Genomic DNA, 20,379 nt, shown 5'->3' on the forward strand with positions numbered 1-20,379 from the left:
CCTCACCTATAAATTTATTCGACGCCTCGCGTCTCCGTCCGTGCATTGCTAAACGCCCGTTGTTCGAAAACAACGGGCTCTATGAGAAAACCTAGTTAAAGTTACGTCTAGCGCTGATATCAATGGGGCTCTCTGCTTGTGGAGAAAAGAATTTTCTGCCTTGTCTTTCAAGTCGAATTTGGCTACGGATGTACATAGATAATAATTTTTTCATCGATAAGAGAGAGAGAGAGAGAGATATTTTGCGGGTGAATTGTTATGCCAGATGTTCCGATTCAAAGGCAGTTTCATATAATATTAATATTAATATAATAATATTCATATAATATTATATATATATATATATATATATAATATATAAAATATATGTATATAATATGTATATATAATATGTAATTATATATACATGTAAAAATATGTGTATGTGTCATATACATATGTAAATAAATATTTTAACAAATCACACAGAGAGAATTTTCTCTTAGAATTTACCCTGAAAATCATGGTAATTGTGGGATAATATGATATGGAAAGAATTTTATGAGAATTAATATTTATCACAATAATATATATATATCTATTACAATATAAAATATAAAATATATTTGATTAATTTTACTATGCAGTTTAGTAAAATTAATCAAACATGTTTTATATTTTATTGTGATAAATATTAATCAGAGAAATTCTCATAAAATTCTTCCCATACCATTTTGTCCCATGATTACCATGATTTTCAAGATAAATTCTAAGAGAAAAATCTGTCAGTGTATAATAATCCCTTTCGAGATATTCTTTAATGATTTAATGTCTTGGTAGTTGAGACGGTAAATCTGATACGCTTCAATATAGCAACGATCGATCAATCGCACGTGACAACGTCACGTCTAGACGGACGTAAATGAAATCACTGCAAGCATCTGCTTAAACGTTGTTAAACAGTGTTAGAGGGATAGAAATTGCAATTAAAAATTATTTTCTATAAATATATGATTCACAAAAACATAGAGCTCTTCCCTTATAAAAAATTTTGTAGGAGGCTGTTAATTATTGCAACATTTGTGGCAATTTCTCTCTTTATTTTAATGCTTCGTTTCTTATGAGAGTCGGTTCTTTCGATAGCCGGCCACGCCGACTTCTGACTATCTGCCGATCGTGACTTCGTGAGTTTCCGCCGATGCCGCTATTCGATTTCGTATTCAGGAAATGTCGTTTCCTCCGACCGCAAAAAAAAATACTGCCGTCTCATGTGAACGACGTGAAATTTTCCTCGGAAAATTTCGGAGAAATCGTTCTTCGCGTTGAATTTGAAAGTGACATTCGAAATCTATGTATGAGGAAGAGATGTATAATAAGAGATCTCTTATATTTTTTATCACATATCTCTTCCTCATTTTCAACATCTCTTCGTTGATATCGATCATAAACTTTAGCTAAATTTTAGCTCTCCCTAATATATTACACATGAAATTTAGTTGTAGAATTCTCCCTTAAACTGTAGCTAAAAAATATTAGTTACCATAGCTAAAATTTAACTATGGTAGCTAATTTCTTTTTCCGTGAAAATTTCGATCAGAGGATACGTGTCATTGGGAGAATTATTCAAATATTCAACTTTTCGTATTTAAATAAAAAAAATGTAATTTCGATATCATCTGGACCAATTAAATGTAAAAAATTGAGGATAGATATGTATGATATTTATATAGCGCTCAATCAATGGAGGAAGATAAAAAAATGTTGAAACAAATGATTGTTCGATTATTTTGTCGCTGTAAGAGATAGCTCTAAATAAATTGTATTCAAATAAGAAAAATATGAAAAGCCAAACGTGAAAAACTGAAGATTGGTGTGGATGACATTTATGTAGCTCCCAATCGATGGAGGGAGATTGAAAAATTTGGAAAAAATTTGCCGTTCGATTATTTTGTCACTATAAGAGAGAGATCGGCTCTAAATACGTCAAAGAACTACCAGACTCCTCGGGGAGAAGAACTTTCTCGTCTTCTGCGAGCGTCGCGGGAATCAGAGCTTGCAAACTCACGACGCTCTCGAGTACGAAGGTCGTTTCGTCGACCCACTGATTCGTCCCACTTGTTCCCTTCCCCCCTAACTTGGCCCACAATGGTACGTCTGAGCTTTTCGCGAGGTGTTTTTGGCAGCAACCATTTTTCGAAAAATGTGCGCCTCCGAAGAATAACTTTCCCTTCCCCTCGGGACGCAATATCTCGCGAACGATAAAATTACGATTTACTTTCCTTTTTATCAAAGATCGTGTTATCGCGCTTACAATTTTTACACATTTGCATCTGCATCTTTTTCGAAAGAGAGAAAAAAAAAAAAGAAACTGATCATCGACGTGAATAAAACTAACGATAAATGACTATATATCCTCTTGCCATCTCATTTATAATAAGTAAAGATTTATGTGAAAAGATTAAGTATCAGAGAAACTGGAATTTTGCATTCGAAATTTATAAAATTTTATATCATACGATAATTAAATAAAGTCGTAATAATGAAAAAGTGTAACAGAAACCGCAATCATATTAATAAAAAAATGTTTAATCTAAAAAAACAGAGAGTCATTATTATAATTATTATAGAAGAAAAAAAAGAGAGGACAAAGATATAAATAAAAAAAAATATTTTATATAAAATCCACCTGTTACGCTGCAAAAAAATCCACCGATTTGATAACGTTTTAAATGGCCGACGCACTCTGCTGGATTGAGTAACAAGTTCATCATGGAAGGTCAGAGATTTAATTTAGCCAAACGACAACATATTGATATTTACCCTCCTGGTGTCGGCGTTATCTTCGCGATTGCATGTTTCATGCTCGTCAAATATGAATGTATGCATTTAAGTATGCGTATATGTGTATACAAAGAAGAAAAAGGATCGCTTATTTAATATCGCTCACGGCATGATTGCACGCATAGACTGCAAAATAACTTTAGTCTATGATGAAAACAGAATTCCGAGATTGCGTGTTAACTTTCAAATTTGTTTGCTTCAAAAACAGCGAATGTTAGATTGATAAGGAAAGCAAATAACGAATTTATAAATCTTTTACAAACCTGCAGATAACATATTTTTATACTATTCTTTTCTTATATACATTTATACGTCTTTTTTTAAATAAAAAAAATTATGATAAAATACAGCAAATTAATTTTAGGAAAAAAGAGTTAAAGCTTTTTTACACTCTGCAAATGTTGTATATGTATCAAATTAAAAAAAATGTTTTTTCATTACTATGTGTGTAAAATAAATGTGAGGCAAAGTAACCTTGATTCTTCACCCGCATTCTTCTTTTCTACACTGATAAAGTAGTCCGAGTCAACGTGATTCCTGTTTGTGCTTACGGTATATTTCTAACGCATATATTTCTACGGGAAAAAGTTTCGCCGTTTTATTTATACATCGCCTTCGAACTATTAATGAAGTTCACAATGTCAGTGATTTATGGAGAGTCACATTAGAAACGTCAGATGAGCGCGTCTCGTTTTATCGAAAGGATTCTTCAAATGTGTCTCCTTTGCCAGGGTCTCTCTCCCGCGCAACCTAGACACGAGCATTGTGTCACACTTTATCCACACAGAGTCTCCTGTGGTCCAGAGATAAAACCGGTTTTCTATCTTCGAAAAGCGCGCAATATATACCTATGTGGAGGATCTCGAGAGGGACAGCTGATAGGAAAAGTAGAAAAATGGAATTCGGAAAATCTGTGATCTGGATGAACCGGTCCGATATATTCGGTGCGCACACATCCAAGTTTTTATTTTTGGAGAACCTCCTCCTCTTTCTCTCTCTCTCTCTCTCTCTCTCTACTCCGCGCGAAACCGGTTTCCGTTTTTTCTTCTACCCTCCCCCCTACACTCACCTATCCCTCCCCTCCCACGCGCGAGTGTAGGAAAAAAAGTAAACGTAACAGTTTGCACTATGATAACAGTAGGCAGCATCAGTATTCGAGACGAGAAGGAAAAAAAGAAGACAAGCCTGGCCAAGCGTCATCTTTTCATTAAATACTTGCGATCTCTCGAATAATATTTGAATTATTTTCGTGAGAAATATCGCAAATATTGGTTTCCGAAACTTATATGTTATCAATTTTTTTTAATTAACCAATCAGATTAAAAACGGTGAAGATGTATGAGAGATATGTTAATATAATTCTTTCAAGTCTTCGGAAAAAAAAGTGAAAGAAATATTAATTACTACACTGAGAGAATTTTCTCTTAGAATTTATCCTGAAAATCATGGTAATGATGAAATAATATAGTATGGAAAGAATTTTCTGAGAATTTCTCTGATTAATATTTATCGCAATAAAAATAATAATATCTATCACAATAAAATATAAAATATGTTTGATTAATTTTACTATGTAGTTTAGTAAAATTAATCAAATTTTATATTTTATATTTTATTGTGATAGATATTATTATTTTTATTGCGATAAATATTAATCAGAGAAATTCTCAGAAAATTCTTTCCATACTATATATTATTCTGTGTAAATTTTTTAGAACCTGTTTCACAACTTTGTCATTAAAGTCAAATTATTGCCGACTGGAGGTTTAGACTAATTATTTAATAAAACAGAAAGTTCGATTTAGAAAGTTCAACATAGAAAAGTGCATTTGATCGAGCGATGCTAGTTGAATCTTTCTGAATCGTCATAATAATAGGTAGAAAATAACGAAATTAATTATCTAAAGTATCCCGCGACAATCATTGTCGTTTATAATTATGCGGCGAATTAAAATGATCCGAGTTTTAAAAAGAGGTTACGAATAAACTTGGACCAAAAAATATTCAAAGTTGAAACACGAAAGAGACCCATTTACACGAAGCTGTTTTTACCGTTTTACCACTTTGATGGTCGCTAGTGGGTCAAATCCTAAAGAAGATTAACACGTTTGATATTAAGGATTCGCCTAACTCTAATCGATATTTAAATCATTTAAAATATCGATCGATCAGTAAAAAGCCAGTTTTATAATTCAAAGCAAGCTCGAGGCTTTGGGGAAACTTTTCAATTAAAAGCAGAAAATGTATAAAATATATTTTCCGAAACTTTTCAAATTCATCAATATATTTATTCGCGACGCAATCTCTTCCGCAACGCTTGCGCGATAATAAGTATTGTAAAATATTGTATGAAGTAAAACGTGTTCAATAAAAAAGATAATCAAAGTGCAAAGTCACATAAACATTCCTACAAAGGAATGCTCGAGAAGCGAAAAAAGTGTAAACAATATTTTAATTAACACAAGCAAAAAAAATATAAACAAACGATATAAGTATCGAAGCAAAAATTAGTCAATCAACGACGTAATCGTAAATCGGTGAAAAATTCCGAGAGAGACATCTCTCCGCCATCTTCACGCACTTGTATATTTTCGCGGGTAGTATATTTTCAAAATACCGCGAAAGGAGTTTGACAGATAATTTGAAAAATGATCGATAGATTGCTTTCCCCAATCGGCGAAAGCGGATCTCTCCTCTCTCGGAGGAGGCGAAAAAAGAAGAAATAAGAAGAAATTCGAAGGTGAGACTCACCCGGTCTGATGGCCGCGACGTCGGCGACGAGGCTGAAGACGACGGCGAGGGTCGTCGCGAGGACGACGAACGTAGTCCTGGCGGTCCATCGCACGGCGGATAAAGAAGTCCCGATCGAGGAGGAGTCCCCGACACTTCCGGAAGCGCGTTCACCACCGGAAGAATCGACGCGCCGAGGCCGCACAGCCATCGCACGCCGGTTGTCCGCCTCTCTTTCCCGCTCCTCGGATCCTCACTCCTCTTGCTCTTTTTCACCGCGTTTGCTCGTCAGATGCGGACCGAGACAGGAGAGTCCAGCACAGGCACACGCACACACTTCTTCACGCGGATATTCTCCACGAAATCTTCCTCTCCGCGATCCTACACTTCCGTCAGACGACCTCCCGGACGGGGGAATCTCCGCGAACCCGTTTCGCGGACGAGAGGAATAAATTAAAAAAAAAAAGATAGAAAACGAAGAGGACGCGCGACACGAGCGAACGCGGGTTCAATTCATGGCTCGTGCGTGACGACGTGTACGCGGTCGCAGTCATCGGGCGACTGATGCGTGCCGCGCGCGGACCCAACATGGCGCCACCGCGCCCCTCCCTAATCAGGCCGAGGTGGTGGGGGGGGGGAGGGGGCCCGTCGAGAAGTTCGGCGCACACGGGAGACGCGCGAGACTCGCTCCGATTTCAAATTTGCGGCTCCTTGGCGTCGACATCGTCATTTGACAGATGACAGATGACAGGTGGAGGAAACTCGAAGTTGCGAAATCTATTGTCAGACAAAAAAAATATCCGTTTTAATCTTTTTTACAATGCGTATTTATATAATGTAGAAAAATTTATAATATAAGCGCAATTGTATAGTAAAATAATTAGAAAAAAACTCTGTTTTTAATTATAAATATAATTAAAAGATAATGTTTTATATAAAAGAGAGAGTATTTTAGCGAATTAATGTCTGTCTTGAAAATTAATCAAACTGGGAAACTGCGAATTTAAGCGTGCGAAACGAAAGTCGAGAGGGTCTTTTTCATAGGCCCAGTCTTTATTTAAACGGCACATTTTACGCGATTTTATATGCGTCAAAGAAGAGAACAATTTCCGTGGAAGAATGGAAACTTTCACACGCTCAATGTGTCGCGTTTCTTTATATTTCCCAACGATTGAGAAATCTTTAAATATACTGAATTCTTTAAATTTTTTTAATTATCGAATTCTCGAGATTGTTTAGCATCAACAACACATTTCCTGACAATCCTCGACGAACATATGGCTCTATCATTTTAGATCTTGCGTCACGGCGGCTCTATTCGGTTCTCGAAATCGCTCTGACAAGATAGCTTTACGTCGAACATCGTTCGCACATGTCAGTGCACGCGAATTTGGAAAATTCCGCGACGTAACTGAAAATTACGGTCGCTCTTCCGCCTCCCACCTTGCGAAGTTTTATTACGAGTTCATAAGCGATCGCGACGAGATGAAAGACGCGACGATTTAATTAGATACATCCGCGTTCGATGACAGTTCTCAAATCTGCTCGGGCAAACATCGAAGAAAATCGTCGGTTACGACGATTAACCTTGCCGTCTGACTAAGCGTTTTTTTGCAGACAAACTGGCTTAATTGACGTTTACCGCGTATCCGGACTTCGTCGCCTTGCATTAAGAATGAAGAGAGATCTCCAGAAACTTGCGATTAACAATCGTAACAGTGCAAATCAAATATTAATACAACAATGTAGTTCCGTCTGTACATCCGTTTAGATTTCTCATTTTTTTCTCCCTTTCCTCATCTAAATACACGCGTTTGTCTTGTCATCAAATGCAGAAGATATTTAAAAAAATGCAGCTAAGAAATTTATATTCAATATATGATAATGAATTGTAGATATAAGCAAGTGCTTGTCTTTTACTAAGAAATAATATTACAGACACTCTTATCTAGTCAATTAAATGTTTGTTGTCTCTTTGTCAGACACTTCGCTAGAATTCCTCTACTTCCTAGCACACTTGATATTTTCAAATATTATTATTGAGTATAATAATATTAAAATAATAACATAATAGATAATGATAGATAATATACTATAATTTAAATGTACAAATAATAATATTATTATTTGTACACTTAAATTCTTAAATTTCTAGATTCCTCGCAAATTTATGTGTCGTAAAATTATTTTTTAAATGTCACACGCTGTCTTGAAAAAATTTTAATCGCCAACCTGGGCCCACGATTGAAATTACGAAAATAATATATAATAACGCATAATGTAATGTCTGCGAATTAGGGTCGTTGGGTTAATCGTACAGCTGCGTGTGCTGATAAATACCGAGAGACACAACTCGCACTGTTTCTTTCACGGGGAATTCCGCTCCTCGCAGAAAGGCCCGTCTACGAGACGTTTCATATACCAATCGGCCTAATATATATATATATATATATTATGTATGATATACGTACGTTGCGCGTTTTCTCGCAAGCACGTTTATTAGTGATGAACGCCGCAAATGCCACAGCCCCGCTGCTGCGGCGCGACCTTTTCCATTGTCCCGCGACGTAAATACGCTCGGCTCACGCGGTGTCATGCGGTGACACCGAGACGATTCTACCACCTCTCCAAGACATCCAGACCTCTCCGAATCTTGCTGGAGAACTCGAAAATATCCTCGGCCCGGCAGCATTCAGCAGGATCGTGTAACCGCGTCATCAGATGGAGATCTAAATACACAAATATTTATATGATTAATGTCTTATATATGTATACAGACAATGAGCAATTTTAAGTTTACTCTCTGAGGAATGCAAAGTCGATTTTTTTTGCCAGAAGCATCGAGAAATCTATATTTCGATAGTTATAAGCGATTAAATTGGATGCATATAATTTGAAATATATTAATTTTATATACTGATTGACAAATAGACTAGGAAATAGACACATATTATTCTACGAAAAATTATTCTCTACAAATTGTCAACCGGTGTATTATTGAAATATTTATTACTTTGCGATAAAAAACCTTCCTTAAAATTATCTCTTTTAAAATATCAACTTCAAATTTGCTATATTTAAACATATTATCTCTCTCCTAAATACTTCTTAAGCGCTTTTCTATGTTTTTTGTTACATATATATTATATAGATACAGTTAGGCTTTTTTCGAGAGACTTATTCATCGGAGATTATCTTGTCTATATTCTCGATTTTGCCTTTTCAGCCTCGTTCGACTGCCGATATAAAAACTATCAAAAAAATGCAAAAGAGTTTTATTACATTATTAATCGAAGAGAGAGAGAGAGAGAGAGAGAGAGAGAGAGAGAGAGAGAGAGAGAGAGAGAGAGAGAGAATAAATCTATTTAAAAAGAAACTAAATATTGAAAAAAATACCTATATTCTTCGTATAAAACAACGGTCAATAACCCAATTTGACCCAGTTAAATAATTTGACGAGGAACCGGAACGAGCAATTTCTCGAAGGATGCGCAAAATCAATGTCCTCAGAGTGAAATGAAAAGGTCAAGACGCATCTTTGCGACGATATCAACTTCGTCATTATCGCGTCGTGTAGTTGCGTCCCCGTTACATCGCCATTAAGACCCGGCGATGTACGCGTGCGCGCGAGGATTGCGTGAGCGAGCGGATAGAGGAAAGGTGAGCAAGAGAAGAAGAGAGTGAGATGTGTGAGCGAGCGAGCGAGAGAGGGAGAGAAGGAAGAAGCAAGAGAGAGAAAGAGAGGGAGAGAGACGGATTCGAACGAGGGAAGGAGATACTGGTATACTTAGTTATTTTGCTCGCGCGCTTGTGCGATTGGGTGTGGAGTTGTATGCGCGTCGGCTGGTACGGACAGGTACCAAATGCCACAAGGTCAAAACTCGCTTACAACGCGTGGAGCTTGGTGCACGATTCCCTCCTCTTTCGGTCCGCGGAGAACTTCAAGGACTACCGCGCGATAAGAGAGAGAGAAAGAGAGAAGAGAGAGAGAGAGAGAGAGAGAGAGAGAGAGATGCCGTGTCGCATCGCCGTGATGAAATTGCTCCATTGGCATCTCTCTCTTTCTCTCTTTCTTCCTTTCATTCTCTCTCCTTCTCACTCTTTCTCTCTGTCTCTCTTCATGTTACAAAACAATAACTTCCGCGATTCTCGTAATACCAGTATGAACATTTTTACGTGCCAATGTAATGACGTGTTCTGAAAGAAACGACATTTTTTGACAGCTTAAAAGATATATAAAATTAAATTTCGAGACGTGTGATCTTTTTTACAATTAATTTAGAATTATATATTTAAGAAACATTTAATTTGTAACAAAAGCGTAAATACTATCTAGTACTAGTGCATTTTAACTGGAGAAATCTTTCATTAGTATATTATTTTACAAATTATTTGAAGAGAGAGAAAGAGAGAGAGAGAGAGTCATTGTATATTAACACAATTAATTATTCCGAAAAACTTTGCTTCGTCAAACAGTAGCCGATTGATTGAAAAGAAGCTGAACTATAAAGAGTTACTTTTAAACATAATTAACTATCGTATGTGAAATGCATAATAAATGTGCATACCAAATTTGGTATGCTCAGTTAAAGATGATTGAAGAACCAGGCAGTTTATTGGCATCATCGGAAAGTAATATCGATGCCGGGAAGAGATGTGACGTCAGGAGATTTTAATGCCGGGTTATAATAGCTGGTGTGTTATTTTCATATCGTGACTGTGAGGCCTGGAAAGAAATCGTTTAATTATTATGCAATATAAATTCTATATTACTATATTTTACTTAATCATATAGCGCAATTGCATTAAATGTGTAAATTATAATTATTAATATATTACCGATGAAAAAGAAAATTGATATATAAATTAAATAAAAGCTTAATTTTTTTCGCAAGAAAAAACTAATAATTTTATTTAGAGAAATATTATAAGTCAAACTGTCGCTTATTCTTAATAATTGCTAGCGAGTTATTACTTTTTTAAGTAAAAATATTTATAATTTCTTTCCTTATATAGTTAAAAAATATTTAAATCTTAATGTATCTAATTATTTGTACAAGTTTAAAAACTTAATTAATTTAATTCAAAAACTCTCGTAAATTTTAAATTCCATTCATTTTTTTTCCAAACTTATAATGCTGATATTATTATACGAATATCCAAAATATTAAGTCGGCATCCATCTGTTGAAATTAATTAACATTAAAAATATGCAAAAATATCAAAATTGTAAATTACATTATAACCTTGTATAAAAACTGTTTATATATACATATTAAATATATCTATTACGAATAATATATTCGAAATTATATCAAGAAAAAATTTATTGATAAATCCATCAAAAAACATATTTAAGATATTAAAAAATACATAAATTAACATATGAATTAATGTCTTTGCATCGTGTGTTGTGGATTTATCAGTAGAATGAGCTCATCATAGAACTATCACATACATAGATGTACAAATATTGATGTTAATAATTATAATATAAAATTAAATAAAATAATATAAAATTAAATAAATAAAAATATTAATTATATAATTCAAATGCAACAATTTGTTCTTCTCTCTTTTATATTTATATATCTTGAATAATTAAACTTAGTTAAAAAATAATTAATTTAATTTGTGCCAAAAAATTATTCATACGAATTAAAAAAATAGAAATCATATTTGGGAGACTCCTTATCATTAATTATATATATGCACACTTTCTATGATTCATTCATCGATTAAGAACTACTAACTGATATTCACGCGTTAAATACAAATGAGCAGTATAATAATGATTGCGTCATCATATTTTTGCGTTCTACTTCCATCAAGGATTTAAAACAATTATTGACACAGATATCTTTCCGATATATGTTTAATTAATGCGAAAAAAATATATATCGCGCTCTTATAATTAATTTTTTGTTGATAATTTGGGTGTGAACGAAGCGTGATATGAAACTCTTCGTGGTTTTTATGCACAATATGTGTAATGATATATATTAAACAGAGATTACAAATTGATAAACTCCAACTCGTAAAAAAAAGTATTTGAAACACTGCATCATTTTTGAATACACAAAACATATGTACTCTTATTATTATGTAGTACTGAAAATATTCATATCAATAATGATATTCATTTCGGTACACATATTTAAAGATATAAAAGTTTTAAATATATAACACATAATGATATAACAAATCAAATATAATAACTTTGCTGTCATCTCCCGCAAAAATTGTCAACTAATCGCTAGATATCGAGACAAGATTTGTCGCTATCAAGGAATAAAGAACGCTAATAATATCATCGACCAGTTTTTGACGATTTCATAATTCAGGATGAAATTCAAAACAAGAATTAAGAATAATTTATCAATAATTTCATGCGCCCCATATCTATAAATATGTATGCATGTATTTTGATATGTATTTTGTAGATGTATCTCCCGTCCATTTTCTATGTGCCGGCACATAAGGTTATAAACAGAGTTCTGCTCCGACTTTCGTCGCAAATTATACATCTTCTCGAGTTCGACCTTAATATATTTGTAATGTATCACATCGCAAATAAGTATACTTACGAAACGTCGAAAAAAACTGCAAATAATTAGATATTATTGCAATAAAATGAACGTTGGACATTTGGCGCCTCTACTCTACTCGAATTTCTGCCTGATCCACAAACTAACTAAAAAAAAAAAAAAACAGAAGAGAGCTAACGCGAAAGGAATATCTCTAGCTAGAGATGGCGCTGAAATTGACGCGCGAGATCGCGGATTGGACGGCCGGATTTCTTGTCCAGCCGAGCTGTCAAATCAGCGCTCATCTGTCAAACGATCATATGGGACGCCTCTCTAGGCCGCGTCGCAACCTTCGTGGCGAACCAAACGGGACGAGGGATCTCTCCTTGAAGTACATGACGTAACGAAGTCGTCGTCTGGCGCGGTGTTTCTTAGTGGCCATTTTGTTTCCGCACCGCACGGCTGATTAAGGTATTACGCATACAAATATAAATTAGCGTTACTTACTAGGCGGTCCAGCGAGACGCTCGACGAGACGGTCGCGCAGGACAGATAGGAGGGTATTCGCCATCACGGTGGTAGATCTCGAGGGAAGTCATCCAAGAGACGTCTCTCGCGTTTGTCTCTACCTTCTTCCTCTTTTCTTCTCGTATCCGAATCCTGAATCCTCCAGAAACGTGATCTACGTCTCGTGCAGGACGATATCCATCAGTTCATCCCCTCCCATCCTTCTGTTAACCTCCTCCAGGGATGAGGAATTCCTGAAATTAATGTAGGGTTTGATTAATACTAAAGTTAACTCTCCTTCTGGATCTAGCTTTGATTGTTTTTGCATATACCATTTGCGGTGATGCATCAGAAAAAACAGATCATGGATGCTTTCCAAGGACACAGTGTGACACAGAGTATCGTTCATCTTCTTTAAATACCCAGTGAACAACAAAGATAGAATGATACTCTGTGTCGTACTGTGTTCTTGTTGGAAAGCACCCCATGTATAGAAAGCAAAGAATTCCTCTTTATGAACGTCTCTCTGTTTCTTGAAATATGTTCCTTCTTGCCTCGAGACACACTGCCAAAACAGTGCGATCACCATGCTGTATCCTCTTGTAACGTAAGACATTGTCTGATAAAATTAGTGATAGCTTGGTGATCGCAGGCAATGCCCTTGATTCATTAGCGAGCATCCTCTCTTTCTCGCTATCTACTTTTACATGAACTACCAGAACTACATTATGCTCTCTCGCTCTAAGTCCGCCTGTCTCTCTCTCTATATATATATCTCGCGCGAATGCACACATTTAAAAAGCCCAAGTTCAGATGAAGGCGCGAGGATTTGGAATGAGCTGTGTAACTCATGGAAGGCAGTTTCTATCCTTATAGGTGTGTCCGTCCTTGAGTCCTTTGGCCCCGGCAACGTGATGGATTCAAAGCGGTACGAACGCAGCGCCAGGTCGAATACCGAATCGCCACCTGCTCCGCCCTCGCCTCCTATGTATAGCACAAGTTACAGTACGACACACGACAGCAACCACAAGAGCAGAGTCGGCTCGCGGCAGCGTTCGCCCTCTTCGCCGAGCGCGGATCAGCACCATCGGAGCAGTAGATCCTCGCGAAACAGCTCGCCGCTCCAGGAACGACGGTCCAAACGTCGTCGAAGCGGCTCCAGATCGTCCCCCCCGGCACGATCCCACAGACGGTCGAGATCCAGCGACCGGGACCGGGACCGGGATCGCGACAGAGACAGGTCGCGCAAATATTCCAGAAGAGACAGATCGCGATCGAGGTCGCGCGGCAGGTCCCGCTCGAGAGACAAGAGACGTAGCCGCAGTCGTAATCGCAGCAGGGACAGACACAGGTACAGGGAGAGCCGCAGGCATCACTCCAACAGGGCACCCTCGTACGAGTCGGACGCGTTGGAGGAACACGGAGAGGATGCGGGAAGCCAGGTGATGCATCAGGCTGCGACTGTTGCTCCGCAACCGAACGCCTTCAAGAACGACGGTAGTTTTATGGAGATGTTCAAGAAGATGCAGGAACAAATGCAGCCTGCGGCGCAGAAACCCACCACCTCTTCCGTGCTAGAGGAGAAGCCTGTAGTACCGCCGCCGTTGATGGTGGGCAAGAGAAGAGGTGGCAGGATTCTGAAGACCGGCATGGTAGCGAAACCAAAGACAGAACAGACGGTGGAGCAGCCAAAGGACGCGTGGTCCCTGTACATGGCGGAGGTGAAAAAGTATCGGGAGGTTTGCTGCCAGGAGGAAGACAACACGCGACCGTTGGTCAAATAACTTGGACACTTTCGCGTCGTCAAATAACTTTCCCTTCTTTATATACATACTTGGCTCATTAATTTTCTTCTGTAAGACACCTGTAGTTTTATTCTTAAGAATGTGGAACGAATAATGCTTCTGGAGGCATCCCTTCTTTCGTTTCATGCGAGCTTCACGTTCATCCAAGTTCAGCGTCATGAGATTTCTCTGCGAAAATCTCTAAAAACAAAAAAAAAATAAATAAATATAACGGTGAAGGGAAAAGTGGCCGAGAGAAGCAGATTCATTTGTGATATAGTGTCGCGTGTGTTTTGAGAGACGAATGGACGAGAGCGAGAGAGAAACATAGAAACATAGAATTTACGGGCAGAAAGAGAGGGTAGATGCAGGAAGAGAGGAGATGAAATAACAATCCGCGAGAGAGTCTGTGCTAAAATTTAGAGATTAAATAATTTATGACTTGTTAGGCAGTGCCCTATATTGCTGCAAGCATGACGAAACAAACCGAGATCACCGAGGAATCATTGCGAACCGCACCGTTCGATCCTAGGTTTCCTAATCAAAATCAGACCAGGTAAGAATAAAACAAAAGAACGGTCTAATTTTAATTAATACCAATCTATGTCAAGATTGTAAAATGATTAATTTTTTACTTTGCATCTGAGAAACTCTGATTTTACAATAAAAAGTGCAATATAATTAATATATTTTCACATTTTTTTCACACTATATTCTTTTTATCATATAATAATTCATCATAAATATATTAGTCTAACTATATATGAAAATTTATATATGAAAGATTAAACTTGAAGAAAAAAATGTATATATAGAGTTGTACTGACAATTCAAATTGTTATATTCAACAAGTGTATACATTTTATTTGAGAGAGAGGAGGAAAAATGTATATATGAAAAGCTGTGCAAATAATCAGAGAGAACAGAGATGTATAATTACATTAACACATCTTACCATTGCAAGCGTGATGAAATCATATTTACATCATTGTTACACTATTACATTTTCCTCAGTTCTCATTCTCATCAGAAACGCAGTGACAAATGCACATACAGAAAAATCTGCGTATAAAAACAGAGAAAATAGATACATCAATCAATTTTACCTTGTTCATTATTAATCGAAATAGCATCTTTAATAAAATGTAATGATCTCTAGATACTGTTACCAGAGCTACGTAGACTTCCATCGATGCAAGAAGAAGCACAATGAGAATTACGAGGCCTGCCAATACTTTAAGAGAGTTTACGCCTCGATGTGTCCGAACGCCTGGGTAGAGAAGTGGAATGAACAGATCGAAGCGGGCACGTTTGCTGGTCGCATCTAGGATCTCCCCGCGTTCGATTACATCTGCTTCTCATCTTAGTGACTTCTTTAAACGAAGAACAGGATGCTAGGATCGCGTGTCATTTCCTGTTTGTAAAATAACTCGTACCTAAATAAATTTAAATGACACTTCAATCTTTTATCTCTCTCTCGTCGTATTAAGATTTCCCATAACAGCTTGATGATTGATATAGAGTATAGAGGATAGACACACTGTGATTATTCTCCTCTCTTATCGTATATATAAATTATATCCGATTTCAATTTTATAATTCAAAATGTTACTTTTTCGTACTCTATATCAATAAGACACGCGCTCACGAATTTTGATATAAGTTTAATAGATTCAGAAATGTAATTAAATATAAAAATATTCATTACATCTAGTCTGTTTTTTTTTTTCTTTTGCTCAATTTATCCTTTCAATTTAATTGACACTTTCTATAAATCGTTTCTTCAGATAATTGATGTTAATTATTCTAATGCAATAAACACGATAAATATTCTGCGCAGGAAGTGTAAGCTGAAGGTTGAAGCTAATTTCAATAAAAATGTAAATCTGCCGAAGAATAAACAATAAAGCGGGGGAAAAATAATCGCACTACAATGAGCATAAAAAAGCATAGCTATCAAAACAATGCAGATGCTATTTAGAAAAGAGTCGTTAATATTTTTTGCAAACTATGACACGTCAATATAATATTTGTGATAACATTGGTTATCATTAGCGATAAATCAAATAAAATCATTATCGTAATTAATCTGTGTTGATAATATTTAGATTCCAGATTTGACAAGGGAGAGAGACACAATCGACTGCAGCAATGAAACGTGCGATCGATTGTATATACTATCGACAGACTTATTTATATATTGATATAATTCGTATATAATATTATTGCTTAATAAATATTATATATACATTAAATTGTAAACGCAAACATATTGTAGATACCATAATTTTGCTGAGTCTTAATAATCATATTATCTTGCGCAGGAAAAATAGAAAATGAAAAATCAAATGGAACCTGCATATATATTCTTCAGACTAATTAAAAATTGTCATATCTGCAACTTGTGTGGTTGATTATAAGTTTTTATTGGACATCTGGTCATTCGCGGTCACCTATATATATATATATATGTATGTGTAACAGGACATAATCTAAATCACTTACTTAATTATCTACCTACGGACATTCGCACATTATAATTTAATATACAATTAAGTGTTGTTATTAAACAACGAGAGAGAGAAAATCAGCATACAAAAATAACATTCAAAGAAAGGGGGGGAGGGGGGAAGTACAGGTCTATCGTCGTCAATGGTGGAGGCCAGTGACCTTCAGCTTCTTTGGTTGCCGAATTGCCTGGCCAGTCTCGCTGTCTGAGGACTCCGATTCTGTATCATTGTAGCCACTTCCTGATTCCTTTGCTACCTGCTCGCAAATCTCGGCAGCAAAGGTACCGGTAATATTAGCCTTCTCTAACGAACGAACTGGAAAAATGAATGTTATCGACAAATGAATAAAACTCTACGCTCTCACTTAGTTTGCAATAACAGAAACATTGTTTTACAATAGAGAATGTATTATGAACAAATAAATAATGTGTTGGTAGCTTTTCTCAACTATTGAGAAATAATATCTGTAAAATGAGCAAAATTGGAGCATAATCTTTTATACAGGATGTTGTAGCTCTAACTTTTTGTACTATAATATAATCATGAATTTTTTAGATGTAAATAATTGAGAAAAAAAGCCTTTTGTGAACTGTAACTCTTTTTCCTCACTATATAGATATTAAAACTATATTTAACTTCAAATAAATTTCAATGTAGTATCTTTGTAGATTAATTTTTTTATCTGCTTTGAAAACTTGACCACATGATCAAGAACAAATTATCATTCTTTATGTACAACTATATAAGATACTTACTCTGAACTTCCAGAATACTATTCTGTCTCTTGAGATCATCTATGTGTTGCTGATTAGTAGTATTCTTGCGCCGCATGAATTGAATGTAGTCTGCTGCCTTCTTCAAGATTTGCGCCCTGCTGGCAACTTTTTCCCCTTGTAGAAACGGCACCGAATCTCGCAGATTCGAGAAGCTGTCTTTGATATGGTCCCGTCGCTTTCGCTCCAATGCATTATGGTGTGCTCTTTTCTCTGCCTAGAATTACACAGAATATATTAACATTTCGTTTACGACAACCTGCTCCTTTATCTCTTCAGCTAAGGAATCTAACAGAGTTTATGAAATAAACCCGGCATTGATTCGTTGATAGTCATCCATAAAGAATACAAAGAGAACCAACATTCTTATCAACAATGCACAAATATAACCTGCGTATATCGCTAATTAGATTAGATACGCTGATTGTAAGAGTGCAAAAATATCGAGCGCAAAAAATATGAAAATCTTCGCGGGACATCAACAGGACTCAATTAAGATGATGATGACGATGATGATGACGATGACGATGATGATGACGATGATGAAGATGATGAAGATCGATCGCGGGGAAATTTCACGCTCACCTGTGAAAAATATTGCGTGTTGTTAGAATGCCGTAGCCTGGAATCTGAATCCTCGCCATCCTGAAAGAAAGAGATACGTGAGAGTTCGGTTAGCGAGAAAACTCTCTCGCGCAAAAAAATCTGATCCCACTCACGTCGCTCTCGATGTCGATGTCACGATCATCGTCGCTCATCCTTGTTGTAGGGTGCAGGAAGCTTTATTTTAGTAGATCCTAGAAACGCGAGCCAATTTCAGCGCCGAACAAGATAAAGTCACGTGACGAAAAGCGAGGACTAGAGAGACCGAACGAAGCGAAATCGACGAAACTCAGGACGAGAATAAACAGTCTCTCTTGAACAGTAAACGCGTTGCGATCTGTCATCGAACACATGTCATGAAGATTGCGGACATACATTTGACATTTGTTTCCGACACTCGCCCCTCGGTTGGACATGACTGAAAGCTTTCTAAAACATGGCGCAGCCAATCAAGATTCGAATACAACCCGCACTCTAGTGCGAATCAAAAGTTACTATACTTTGTGCGCGATATTCAAATATAACATTAGAAGAAAATTATATTATAGTAAATAAAAATTAATAAATGCGCCAACTTCAAAGGGATAAGAATCTAAATAGAATTTTTAAAATTCACATTGATCGCTAATAATATAATTTTTTTCTTTACACCTTTAATCGAAAAGAAAGACGCAGGAGTAATATTCTAAAAAACATGAGCATGAGTATGAGTATGAGTATGAGTAAGTAAGTCTTGATTAACTAAGGAATAGGCAAAAAGATTAATACAAATAATATCGATAGAATGATTGATAACAATTCGTAAAACCTGGAAATATTTTTAATTGACAGCACCACGTCCCACAATGAAAGGGTGGTCCTTAATTGGAAAAGCCGTTCATTCAAGAGCCTATAGTACCGTATCTCTTTTAACGGGATTTTACAAGGGTAGCTTATCCTTTCGTACAGGCAAAGGTGGCTTCAAGGTATTATATATTAATAAATCTTACGTAGCAATTATTACGCAAAAAGAAATAATCATAAAATAGTAAAAAGATTGTAACATATGCATATTGTTTTTTTTTTTTTTTTTTAAATAAATGTAAATTGCATTAATTACTGACAGATTGAATTATACGATATATGTGCGATATACTAAATATGAAAAATTATGAAAATTATTTGTCAGATTCCAAGATATCAAAATACTTATCGTCTTGTGCCTTACAAACCATTCAAGTGCGAAACCGTAGACCTAATACTGAGCGATGTGATGCGGAATTATTTAACTGGTTTCAAATATGACCCTCAGATTTGTACCGGAATCTGTCAGAAAATGTCGGCAGAAGTGCGTGACAGAATTTGCAGAAAGTACTACGATCGGTAATCTATCGATCAATTAATTAAACAGACACAATAATTACATCTAATCGTAATATGCACCTTATCAAATTTCTCTTTTCTCCTTTGCGTAAATTCGATTAGAAATAATTCAAGCACATTCACATAAAATTCAATTAGTTGAAATTAAATTATCGCCCTTAGAAAGCGCGAAATTAGTAATTATATTTTGATTAATATATATTTCAATTTCCTAAATAAGTATATATGTATATAAAAATGTTTCATAATTACACACCATTTGCAAACGTGTTGTGAAGAAGTTCGTTTCTTATCTGACTGAGCAATTCTTACAGTTCATTTTCTTCTCGTTTCCAGATACAAAGCTGTAATCATCATGACGATCGTCCAGAAATTAGGGCAAGACGTGCACATCGGTTTTGACAAATTGTGGGACGTTCAGAAGGATACTTATTCGACCCATGTGATAGAGACTCCAAATTTCGCCGTGGTGGGTCTTGTCGTGGGAACGTATTACGAATGAACAAATTAAAAAAGACACCGCTGAAGTTGACAAGTCAATTTGGTGATGATAAACAATAAGCCCTGGAACACATCAACTTCGAATTAAATAAAGATAAGGAGCGTTTTAAAAAATGATATATAAATTGAAATAAAATTAAACAAGATTAAAAGAAAAACTGTTGCTGTAATTGGCTAATAATTCAATGGCTCGATTAAATATTTAATGATGCATTATTGGTTGAAGAAAGGATCAATGATCCGTGATACACAAACTAGATCA

At 35.9% G+C, this 20,379-nt stretch overlaps 6 protein-coding genes across 7 annotated transcripts in view; 3 read left to right on the forward strand and 3 right to left on the reverse strand.

Annotated features, from left to right (window-relative positions):
- Nucleotides 1–6,121, reverse strand: part of Mgl (low-density lipoprotein receptor-related protein megalin) — a 45,645-nt gene extending 39,524 nt beyond the window's left edge. The window contains exon 1 of the mRNA XM_083053629.1: nucleotides 5,572–6,121. Within this exon, the coding sequence (XP_082909755.1) occupies nucleotides 5,572–5,761 (190 nt within the window). The 5' untranslated portion in view covers nucleotides 5,762–6,121. The remainder of the gene's footprint in view (nucleotides 1–5,571) is intronic.
- A 6,269-nt stretch (nucleotides 6,122–12,390) lies between these two features.
- On the forward strand, nucleotides 12,391–15,830 carry Cox6b (Cytochrome c oxidase subunit 6B). Its single transcript, XM_083053654.1, has 3 exons — nucleotides 12,391–12,548; nucleotides 14,818–14,924; nucleotides 15,528–15,830. Exons 2-3 carry the CDS (start codon nucleotides 14,842–14,844, stop codon nucleotides 15,694–15,696), a joined length of 252 nt encoding a protein of 83 aa, XP_082909780.1. The 5' UTR covers nucleotides 12,391–12,548; nucleotides 14,818–14,841; the 3' UTR covers nucleotides 15,697–15,830.
- On the forward strand, nucleotides 13,446–14,811 carry LOC145944941 (uncharacterized). The gene has a single exon (XM_083053651.1). The coding sequence runs from the start codon at nucleotides 13,499–13,501 to the stop codon at nucleotides 14,366–14,368; it is 870 nt and encodes a 289-aa protein (XP_082909777.1). The 5' UTR covers nucleotides 13,446–13,498; the 3' UTR covers nucleotides 14,369–14,811.
- A 373-nt stretch (nucleotides 15,831–16,203) lies between the features above and the next one.
- Nucleotides 16,204–18,653, reverse strand: Max (MYC associated factor X). 2 transcript variants are annotated; one of them, XM_083053652.1, is made up of 4 exons: nucleotides 18,371–18,624; nucleotides 18,237–18,296; nucleotides 17,634–17,868; nucleotides 16,204–17,193 (listed from the first exon to the last, which is right to left on the reverse strand). In XM_083053652.1, the coding sequence occupies exons 1-4, from the start codon at nucleotides 18,407–18,409 to the stop codon at nucleotides 17,018–17,020; spliced, it is 510 nt and encodes a 169-aa protein (XP_082909778.1). In that variant the 5' UTR covers nucleotides 18,410–18,624; the 3' UTR covers nucleotides 16,204–17,017. The 2 variants fall into 2 exon arrangements, with proteins under 2 accessions (XP_082909778.1, XP_082909779.1); XM_083053653.1 differs by lacking the exon at nucleotides 18,237–18,296 and having other exon boundaries at nucleotides 18,371–18,653.
- Nucleotides 18,654–18,954: 301 nt separating this feature from the next.
- LOC145945539 (dynein light chain Tctex-type 5-like) lies at nucleotides 18,955–20,118 on the forward strand. Its single transcript, XM_083054595.1, has 4 exons — nucleotides 18,955–18,976; nucleotides 19,086–19,219; nucleotides 19,423–19,616; nucleotides 19,953–20,118. The coding sequence occupies exons 1-4, from the start codon at nucleotides 18,955–18,957 to the stop codon at nucleotides 20,116–20,118; spliced, it is 516 nt and encodes a 171-aa protein (XP_082910721.1).
- The window catches only part of Rho-5 (rhomboid-5), an 85,292-nt gene continuing 84,219 nt past the window's right edge, over nucleotides 19,307–20,379 (reverse strand). The window contains exons 20-21 of the transcript XR_014426770.1: nucleotides 19,873–20,180; nucleotides 19,307–19,621 (exon numbers count right to left, since the gene is read on the reverse strand). The gene's annotated coding sequence lies outside the window, so the exon portion shown is untranslated. The remainder of the gene's footprint in view (nucleotides 19,622–19,872; nucleotides 20,181–20,379) is intronic.

This window comes from Prenolepis imparis, unplaced genomic scaffold, assembly GCF_030444845.1.
Source record: "Prenolepis imparis isolate NDT839.2.m4 unplaced genomic scaffold, iyPreImpa1.0 SCAF_14, whole genome shotgun sequence".
Classification (NCBI taxonomy): Eukaryota; Metazoa; Arthropoda; class Insecta; order Hymenoptera; family Formicidae; genus Prenolepis; species Prenolepis imparis.

Excerpts from the sequence above, each read along its gene's own strand:
- LOC145944941 (XM_083053651.1), top strand. The coding sequence starts at position 13,499 with ATGGATTCAAAGCGGTACGAACGCAGCGCCAGGTCGAATACCGAATCG.
- LOC145945539 (XM_083054595.1), top strand. The coding sequence starts at position 18,955 with ATGAGTATGAGTATGAGTATGA. Across the intron at positions 19,220-19,422 it reads CAGGCAAAGGTGGCTTCAAG|ATTCCAAGATATCAAAATAC; the intron begins GTATTATATATT and ends ATTATTTGTCAG. Across the intron at positions 19,617-19,952 it reads TGCAGAAAGTACTACGATCG|ATACAAAGCTGTAATCATCA; the intron begins GTAATCTATCGA and ends TCTCGTTTCCAG.
- Cox6b (XM_083053654.1), top strand. The coding sequence starts at position 14,842 with ATGACGAAACAAACCGAGATCACCGAGGAATCATTGCGAACCGCACCG. Across the intron at positions 14,925-15,527 it reads CCTAATCAAAATCAGACCAG|ATACTGTTACCAGAGCTACG; the intron begins GTAAGAATAAAA and ends AATGATCTCTAG.
- Max (XM_083053652.1), bottom strand. The coding sequence starts at position 18,409 with ATGAGCGACGATGATCGTGACATCGACATCGAGAGCGAC. Across the intron at positions 18,297-18,370 it reads ACATCGACATCGAGAGCGAC|GATGGCGAGGATTCAGATTC; the intron begins GTGAGTGGGATC and ends TCTTTCTTTCAG. Across the intron at positions 17,869-18,236 it reads ACACGCAATATTTTTCACAG|GCAGAGAAAAGAGCACACCA; the intron begins GTGAGCGTGAAA and ends GTGTAATTCTAG.